General features: G+C 36.9%; 1 protein-coding gene across 1 annotated transcript; it reads right to left on the minus strand.

The window, feature by feature from the left end:
- Positions 1-2,843: 2,843 nt before the first annotated feature.
- gck (glucokinase (hexokinase 4)) lies at positions 2,844-10,182 on the minus strand. The gene is made up of 10 exons (XM_077223982.1): positions 10,051-10,182; positions 9,579-9,741; positions 8,809-8,963; positions 8,574-8,693; positions 8,138-8,233; positions 7,858-7,957; positions 7,485-7,668; positions 5,776-5,931; positions 4,545-4,778; positions 2,844-3,565 (listed from the first exon to the last, which is right to left on the minus strand). The coding sequence occupies exons 1-10, from the start codon at positions 10,123-10,125 to the stop codon at positions 3,418-3,420; spliced, it is 1,431 nt and encodes a 476-aa protein (XP_077080097.1). The 5' UTR covers positions 10,126-10,182; the 3' UTR covers positions 2,844-3,417.
- Positions 10,183-10,568: the final 386 nt, after the last annotated feature.

Raw genomic sequence — 10,568 nt, forward strand, 5'->3', positions numbered from 1 at the left:
GCTTCACTTGTTCCAAACCTTCTTAAAGCTACAATATGTAATTTTTTTTGACACTAGGGCTCACTAACCTCTTACAATAACAAAGGCGTAGGTTTATGACGCAGTGATAAACTGAATGATGGGACTTGCTGTCAAGCTGATGGATCTAATAATGTTTATGGAAGAGTGAAAACATTCATGTTTTTTAACATTACAGTGGTGTGAAGCAGGGCGCGATTGCTAATAAGAGACAGATATCAGCGCCACACGCGAGTCCCGCGGATATAAAGGAATAAGGACATTTCATTCTACCAAACTACCCGCAAGTGCTGGATTACTACTCACACAGGTCAGTTTATTAGACTAATTAAGACTAATAATCCCTTGCTGTCTGGTTTTTAGATTTCGTTCGTGTGAACATCCATACGCAGCACAAAAGTCTGGCATCATCCATGTATTCAGCGTTACCTAGCTACTTCCTATGACAAGACCCCTGTTTCAAGATGGCACCGGTTTGACGCATGCTTAGAACCCCAAGGCGACATCTAGTGTGTATATCTATGGAGGGAACTGAGGATAGCGCGGATATTGCGTAATTGACAGGCGGCATTTTTTTTCCGGGACGGCCAAATATTTAAAATTGGAATTTCTCTGAAAAAAATAATCTTTGGAGACTTTTGGGATATTGTAAGTACACAACTGCAGGAAATATATCACACTGTGCAAGCGATTTTTGGATATTTTAATACAATATTCACATATTGTACCTTTATGTAACACATCAACGCATGCATAAGATGTGAACAGACATCACACGTCATCAGCGTGTTTCATGTTATGAGTTAGAGTTAGACGTCAGTCACTTTCCGAGCACCAAACAGCAGCCGTCAGTTCCTCCTGAACCAAAATAACGAGCTTATGCTGCTTTCACGCCATACTGTAATATGGAAGAGAAAACCATGTTATACTCGGAACGGTTTGTGACTCGAATGTATGCATTTCAATGGCAACATATCAACCGAAATGAATCTGCAGCAGTCATTTAATGCAGTACTTTTTAAGTTGTTTATGTTCATTATTATTGTAATGTTCATTCATAATGTATTATTGTAGCTCATATGGCGCCCTGGGCGAACCACCATTTAGTCATTCATTAGCTAGTTAGACAGAAAAATGAATTTTGTTTTGTAATATGTGTAATAGCAACCAACATATAGTATAACGTATGTGATTTAAGCCCATTTTATGATATGCATAATATTATACTCATAAACGCAACCCGATATCACGGCAATTCGTACGAATTTTACGAGGTGGCCAATTCGTATAAATTCATATGACCTCACTCATATGAATTTGTAAGATTTTTGCTAAATCAGACATATTTTCAAATTGCCAAATCGTTGTACGAATGAGTACGAATGACCGACCCCTGACCCCGCCCCTAAACCTACCCATCACATGGGTTTTGACAAATAGTAAGAATTCAAATGATGAGGTCGTATGAATTATCCACCTTTTAATCACTCGTACGAATTCGTATGAATTGGTTGTGAGATAGCGTTACATAACGAGATGAGTGATAGCTGCATAGGCTACATACCTTATTTTTTTAAATTTAGGCCTTTTCCTAATTCAGGCTCCTGTTGCTTACACCGTGTCTACACCATATGCTACCGTTGTCGCTTGCGTCGCAACAGCTAAAAACTATCTACACTGGACACAACAAAGCTCCCGTTACAAAGCATTTGTCCTTCATGTCAGTACGTCATAAATAGAACGAGGCATCAGTTTACTATCGGAGATTTGTTGTTCACGTCGCAAGCTGATATAAACCAAACCCCTCTCAAGTGAGAGTACTTCTCCAGTCTCACACTAATTAATTGACACACATGGTAAAATGGTATAATTGACGTGATATGCAAAAGAGCTGTTAAACCCCAATCACGCATTCCTTTTCTCTTCTTTTTTTTTTTCACTGGCGCTCTGTGCAGCCTCCGTCAAGATGCTGCCCAGGGCAGTTGCCCATGTTGCCCATGCCTAAATCCATCACTGATGTAATGTGCTTTGAGACATGAAGTACATTTCAAAGCTAACTTGCTATTGCTAGCCACTCTGAAAATTGCCTACCCTACCTTTAAGCAGCATCTGGTTGGAGAGAAAAAAAACGCAGAGATGTAAATTCCTGAAGAAATGGGATAACCTTTTCACGGGTGAGAATGTACGTGTTGTTTCTGTTTTTATATGTATTAACATTTACTCAATATTGCAGGCTTTTAAACTATGGTAACTTTTTAATGTCGTGTTAGCTAACGTCGTCGTCTTGTTGTATTATGTTAGTTTAGCAAAACCATCCGCTGAAGTCTATTGCAGGTATAGATATTCAAACTTGCATATACCTAGGTTGCAGACGCACAGTCAAAGCTTGCTCTCGAGTGTTAACGGAACGGCTTTGACCGTTCCAATATGGCGGATGGTACAATTATTTATACTTAAGAAGCACCAGGTGGCAGTAACACATCACTTCAATTAGGACAAGTTTTGTAGCCTATTTCTTTCTGGAACCTATACAATGAAACTTATTGTAAAGTGTTTACATTTTATTTTAAACCAAAGTCCCTTTCATATTATAATTTATTTAAAAAAAAAGATTTGCTCCACCAATAACAAGATGCATTACATTTTCACACACTCAAGAGGGAGCTTTAGCCTTCTTTTTCCCTATAAAAGGCTGGATCAGGATAGATAATTAAATTTATTGTGATACATATTTTTAATTTACTTTATGTCTTTGAGTGTAATGTTCATGTAAACTTCACTAGGGTTACAGACCCCTAAAAAACAGCAATTTGAGTGTATCAGTCAATGGTACAACAGCTTTATTTACAATAATTAATCATTTTCACATGTACAAAGTATATTAAAGTCCTGCATTAAATAATTTAACAGTTCTGATTACCACTGAATACAAACATAATTTAATAGTTCATAAATAAACAATAAACAGTGCACAATTACCTTGCTGGACCTGAACAGTTAATTTATATACAATCACATCTACTGTAGTTTCCTCCGCTTCTCTCCTAACCTCCAAAACAGCTATGAAGGTGCAATATATGTGACATTACCTGAATGTGCTCAGGACAATAGCGATAATAAACGATGTATGTTATCTCTAAAAGCACATTTAACGGTAAATATCTGGCTTAATGGCTTTAAATGATACAAAGCCTAGTTAAATATTTCAATGGGCTTTATGCACATGGTTAATAGATGTTCCCAAACAACCCTGTAGCCACCCACTTCATATAACGCAATGCAATGTTCAAAAGGAGAAAAGCACTTTCACCCTAAGGAAGGCTTTCCGTGCCCGCTCCAACATTGCGGGTCAGTGGTGATTCTACAGTTCCACCTCACAAAGACGAATCATGTGGTTTCTCATGGTGTCAGCATGCAGGCGGCCATCTTGCACGCCACAGCAGAAATGAGAGCCGCGCCACGACCGCTCCCTTCTTCTGATTGGATGAAGGTAATTTTGCAGTGAGGAGTCATTTCCCACACAAGCTTATGGAACCTCTCCTTGAAACTGAATGGAAGAATTGGAAGGTCAAAGCCGGAACGGTAACACTTTACAATAATAGTACATGAATAATCATGTACTAATGCCTGAATTAATAATTACTTTACTATGAACTAATGATGAGTTAAGACATGTACTAATGAGGACCTAACCTTAACTACGACATGAGTCATATGAATTCCTGCATGAATATACCATCTTAACTACACATTAGTACATGCTTGTTAATTAATGCATTAATTAACATTTCGGGGTAAACTAAATCAAACTTGCTCTAGAAAATGGACACATTTTGTGACCCAAAAGAAGAGAACCCTAACTGACTAACATCCAACTGCATTATGATATAAAGACAGTAAACCAATCCATAAAATAACCACATAAATAACCATCATCTGTGCTAAAACTGATTTTAATTAGCAAATTGCATCTGTTAATGAATATGTTAGTGTATATATTTCACTCTTGATGGCAGCAGTGGAATCACTTAAAACAGAATGAGATTAAAGTTTTTAATGATGAATGCATCATTGTGTGTTCAATGAGTAAGGTTAAATGTAAACATTGCAAGACATCTAGTGTCATTCACTGATGTTTGTGACAGTTGCTGGTGTCAAATTTATGAACAATTTTACATTGTGCCCTTTTAATACATCTTTCTTCTGATCTAGAGCAAGTTTGATTTAGTTTACCCCGAAATGTTAATTAATGCATTTATTAACAAGCATGTACTAATGCGTGGTTAAGATGGTATATTCATGCAGGAATTCATATGACTCATGTCGTAGTTAAGGTTAGTTCCTCATTAGTAGCCTTCATGTACTATTATTGTATTCATGTAGGCTACTATTATTGTAAAGTGTTACTGCAGGAACACACATTTTAATTGTGTTTATATCTCTTACTCATCATGTCAAACTGCTTCCTCTTAATTTCCCCCTCATTTATCTTTGTTTGCCTTGCCTCTCTCTCCTCTTGTACTCACCAAGGATGTAGTTTGTAGACAGAGCCATCGACCCCCACAGTGATCTTCAGTTCCTCTTGACAACGCCGTTCCCTCATTTGGTTGATGACGCCAGCGAGTCCGGCTCCGCACATGTGTGCGGCTCGCGTAGACACACTCTCACATGCCAGACGCACAATGTCACAGTCCAGCTCGGACGGCAAGATTCCCAGTGAACTTAGGATGTTATAAATCTGCTTTCTGTCCCCTGTGTCACTGAAATGAAAAATAAATTAATATTATAACCTTTTATTCTCTTTGGGATTTCCCTTGTGAAAGGTACACTTTAGCACGATTTACAGATATAATATAGCCTACTTTGAAAGAAGATACTTAAGTGCGAACTGGATGTAATGTTTTTTGGCACTTAAAGTCAGAGAAGGTGATTTGTTCCAGATTTTTTAGTTAAGAAGTTAAGTCAAGTTAAGTGGTCTAATATGTATATATCTCATCTGTGGAAGCCGAAGGACCATAAAATGTTTGCCCAGTTATTGTATTCGGATCAAATGCAATGATTTGACGAACATTTTATGGTCCTACTATGTCCTACCTGCCTGTTAACATATGTATTTTTATACCACCCTGCTCGCGCAGACATCACATGTCATCAGCCCATTTCATGCTATGAGTTAGACGTCAGTAGCCGAGTATCTTTTACAGTTCCTCGTGAACTATGCCAGAATTACAGTAATTTGGAAGAGCAGAATTTGGAATCATGCAGCAGTCAGGTGGTAGGCTACAGGTAAGTGCTCTTTAAGTTGTTTATGTTCATTATTATTGTAATGTTATGTGCTTTGATACATGAGGTAATGAGGTAAATTACATTAAACTGTCTTAAAAAAATTAGTTGAATCTTGTATAACAAAAAAAGTAGAAAATCTCTAAACTTATTTTGTTAAAGCATTGTAAAAAAAATAATATTTTTCTTAACTTATTGATCAAATATATTTGTTTAGTGTACACTTTAATTTCAGTAAAATTATAATATCGGCAAGTAGCCTATAGTTAGCCTATAGTATATGACGATTTTACCACAAGTGCACATTCAATACAATCAAGTGTTCTTCTTCACAAGGACTGTTAGAGATTCTGAAAACGGAATTAGTTTTGAATTGTTTTTTTGAAAAGTCATTTTGCTTCTCAAGTAAATGTACCTTGATTTAGGAATGTTTAAATATAAAAATCTCTCTTTTTATTCTCAGCCGTTCAGTACCTCTCAATCTGGGAGACAAAGCGAGTTTCAAAAGCTCCACGTGTTTTCAGCAGGTCTGAGGCTTCGCCGTTAAACAGCAGATCTTCATTCACTAGTTTTAGCAGCACCAGACGCACAAGCTCCCCCATATACTTCCCACCAATCAGCTTCTCATACCTAGAGATATGAGAGAAGAATATGGGCATATTAGATCAACTTTGTCAAAACATTGTGGCTCAAGTTCAGCAGCAAAAAGAAAAAAGTGAATGATAGAAGCCTGAGGATAATCATGAAATACAAATGGCCTAATGTGACATGGACATAGTAGCAGCCCATTGAGCTCCACTGTATCTTCTAACATACACTGTAAATACCCATTAAGCGAGCAGCTTCACTAATGATCTCCTTCCCTGGCCATTAATCCAGCCGTGTGTATTCCAGCACTGACGTGGCTACCGTCAGTGTCTCCACATGTACAGAAAAACAACCCTTGTCACCTGGAGACCACATAAGAGCTCCAGGTTGCTGATCTGACTAAGCTCTTCATGAATTTGGAAGCAGGTAAGGACATCTGCGTTTCAGATTCGGCCACTGGTCAAACTGCTGATCAGAAAGTGTGTCTAGTCACAATAAGATATCTGAGAAAATTTATCTTTGAATATAACGCAAAGTTGTACCTATCAGCCTGCGCCATATAGAGTTTCATGCCAGAACTTGGTATATATAGAGTGGGACCCAAAAGTCTGTGATCACTAAAAATGCATCTGTTATTTCATTATCTTATGTGCAATCAATGGAAGCAATAAATAGTGCAGAAATATTTAAGAAATATTTCTTAATCATTTTACTTCCTTTTTTTATTTTTTTTAAAATTAATCGTAGAACTTTGTTTATTTCCGGATTTAAATATTAATTTAAATTCCAGAATATCAGTGTTCTCAGTGGCTTATATTTTACATTTTTATAAAAAAAAATGTTATGACATATCACTATATCATGTTCTAAAGAACATCTTGTGCATAGTTTTATCTCATAATCTTCCTTTGTTTTTAATTTTTTAACCTTACTTTACATTAACTTTGTTTATTTTCAGATTTAAATATGAATTTGAATATCTGATTATCAACTCCTTTGTTTTTATTTCCTTTGCTTAGTGGCTTATTTTTAGTAAATAATTTAGTAAAAATTATGATATATTATATCATTATATATCATGTTCTATGTTCTATATATATATATATATTATTTAAGAAATATTAAGAAATATTCAGAATATCAAAGTGGTCTCAGTGGCTTCTATTTTACATTTTTATAATATTGTCAATTGTTTATGACAAATTATATCATTATCTCATGTCCTAAAGAGCATTGTGTGCTTCATTGGAAGCAATAAATAGTGGAGAAATATTTAAGACATATTTCATATTCGTATTATCTCCTAACCTTCCTTTGCTTTGAAATTGTAAAAGAAAATGTAACTTGGGTTATTTCCAGTTTTAAATATGAATTTGAATGTCAGATTACCAACATGGTCTCAGTGGCTTTTATTTTACATTTTTATAATATAGTAAAAATGATGACATATTATATCATGTTCTAAAGAGCATATTGTGTAAGAATTTCCTTTTTCTGTCAATTCATTTTACCTCATAACACTTTTTATTTATTTATTTATTTTGTTAATTTCCAGATTTAAATACCAATTTGCCGAATTGTTCAAGATCACTTACAGCTGATGTCCAGGGTTTAGTGACGACTCATCAACAACCCGATCGTATTCCAGCCGGAAGTCCTCCAGTTCACCGTTGTCCCCGAACGCTCCCCACTCCGTGTTCACACACATCCTCCCCTCCTCTCCTTCCACCAGCTCCACCTTACGCATCTCCTCCATATAACACGCATTACAGCCTGTCCCTGAGAAACCATGAAAAAATGAAAACAACACAAAAATATTAGACTAAAAGCTTCAGGCATATTGCTTTATAGCCATGATGTTTTTTTTCCGGAATGGCTGTTAAAAAACCTCATCTTCCTGTTATAAAGTTTATGTCCGAGCTGTAATTATATTTACATGGGTCTAAATGTGTGCGGTCACTCTCTTACCTACTATCATCCCAACTTCACAGCTGCGGTCTTCATAGTAGCAGGAGATCATGGTGGCTACTGTGTCGTTCACCATGGCTACCACATCCATTTCAAAGTCCTAAAAAAAAAAAATCGATCACTTTTATAGGACAGCCGTTTAAGCCGTGCATTTTAAGCTTTTAAGATGTCTAATAAACTTTTAGTTTGAGAACAGTTTTCCATTACCAGTTAGACAAGATCCCAGAACAGAATTTGTGCTGGAAATTTTTAGTATGAAAGGTAACTCATGCATACTAACCCCTCTCCTTTTAATGGCATCTTTCAGTAGACCCACAATGTTATTGCCCTCAGCGCCAGAGGCCTTGAAGCCTTTAGTCCAGTTAAGCAGAATGCCCTATTACAATATAAACATAAAAATAATATGTTACACAACGTTGAAAAAGCACGTCCACATTAAAATGCAGCAATTAAAAATTCCATCTCTTCTCTTCAATGATGACGTGTTTAGTTATAAGAGGTTGGGACAACCTGTCACTCACATGACATCACAGCAATAACAAACCACAACCATCCAATCAATTCCCAATCGACAAAATCTAGTCCCGCCCTGCATTTATTCTTGTTCGAGAAGCCATTTCACTCTGATATACGTCACAATAGAGAATCATTTTTTTTTCGCAACTTCCATTTTAATGCTGACTTTAAGTGGTAGCGGAATGAATGCAGACACTGACCTTGTCCAAATCCTCATGACGTACTGGAAAAGAGAAGGTGAATCCCAGTGGAAGCTTCTTATGTTTCAGATTATGTATGTCCAGGAAGTCAGATATGCACTCGGCAATGTAGTCAAACAACTTTATGGAGAGAAAATGGGGTACAAACTGAGACAGAGGAGACTAAAACGTCAGAATATGTGTATGTCTATATTGCATGTAGGCTACAGAGTGTTTGACCTTTTTAATATCTCACCATTTCAGCTGTGCCGGTCATTGCGTCTTCGGGGATGGAGTACATGTGATTATTGGTCTCCACCTTCCAGACTCGCTCTTCATCCTCACCCACTTTCACCAGCATCACTCGAAAGTTTGTCCCTCCAAGATCCAGGGCCAGGAAATCACCCACTTCTGAGACGAGTCACATGAATCAACATCAGCAATATTATTAGTCATGCGAATTAACATCAGGTTCCAGGAAAAGACTAATTTACTTTTTGTCAATGTACCCCTTCCGTTATTACATAAACTAACCTAAAAGAAACTGATAATTAAACTCATAGCAAATAACAATATATTTACTTCATGCAGGGATAGATGACCCAAAAATGAAAATTCTTCATTTTTGCATACAAGTTGTTTCAAACCTGTATGAATTTCTTAATGGCTAAACCATATCCTTCAAAATATCTTCTTTTGTAAACAAAGAATAGTCATAAAGACATAAAGATTAAGGGCGAGAAAATTATGACAGAATCATCTAGGTCCCTTAAAAACATCCCTTAAAGCTGAATATGTGCTTAAAAACAGCATCAAATGTCTGATGCAACATAAAACATAAAAAAATGACAGAAAATATGAAAATCATAAACAAAACTTTTTTATTTCAAATTTTATTTATAAAATACATTTGTTAAACTAAAATATAAAATGCAGCACATACATTATACTACTCATCCACTGAAAAAAATGTGAAATACAGCCCTTTTTTGTTTCATTTGACTATTTTGTATTTAGAGCTCTTACCAGAGCCTTCAGGTGTGGAGCGGACATAAGTGGGCAGCATTTTGACGCTGGCTTCATCATGTGTTTCCACACGCAGTCCCCTTTCCATCTCTCTTCGCATTCTCCTCATCACTTCCTCTAGGTCTTCTTTACTCAGAACGAATTCAGACAGAATTTGGTCCACCTGTAGAATATGTCAGAGAGAGAGAGAGAGAGAGAGAGAGAGAGAGAGAGAGAGAGAGAGAGAGAGAGAGAGAGAGAGAGAGAGAGAGAGAGAGAGAGAGAGAGAGAGAGAGAGAGAGAGAGAGAGAGAGAGAGAGATTCAAATAAGTGAATAGTTTTTGACTATAGTTTTTTTCTGAGAATACATAATTTGATATTAACATATGATTAAGATTATCTCAAATGTCTTTGTAACAATCACAGTGCCAAAATTAGCAGGTATAATGATTCATTCCCATTATTTGGGAACCCTTAAAGTCAGGTCTCTTACCATGAGAATTCTCTCCAGTACTGACTCAAAGTACCTCGGTATCCTCTGCCTACGAGCTGAAGTAAGACACGGCATCTTTGCAAGTCTTTCCAAATAAATGTAGGATGAGCGTTGATTTGCTAAAGTTTGAATGTGTGTGAGGTGCATGGAGATGCTCAGCTGTTTTTATGCTCCAGTGAAGGAGGTGGAGAGGTGTGGTCAAAAGAGATCATTGCCCTCTGTGCACACACACACACACACACACACACACACACACACACACACACACACACACACACACACACACACACACACACACACACACACACACACACACACAGACACACACACACACACACACACACACACACACACACACACACACACACACACACACACACACACACACACACACACACACACACTTAATCTCAACAATCACCTTGGCAACTTAGCTGTCAAGGCCACATGCGTCGATTATGCGCTTCACAGTGAACATGACCTAAAAAGTTCGAATTGTGATTGATACAATTGATACA

This window comes from Siphateles boraxobius, unplaced genomic scaffold (assembly GCF_051911475.1).
Source record: "Siphateles boraxobius isolate OS27281-9 unplaced genomic scaffold, OSU_SipBor_1 9, whole genome shotgun sequence".
Taxonomy (NCBI): Eukaryota; Metazoa; Chordata; class Actinopteri; order Cypriniformes; family Leuciscidae; genus Siphateles; species Siphateles boraxobius.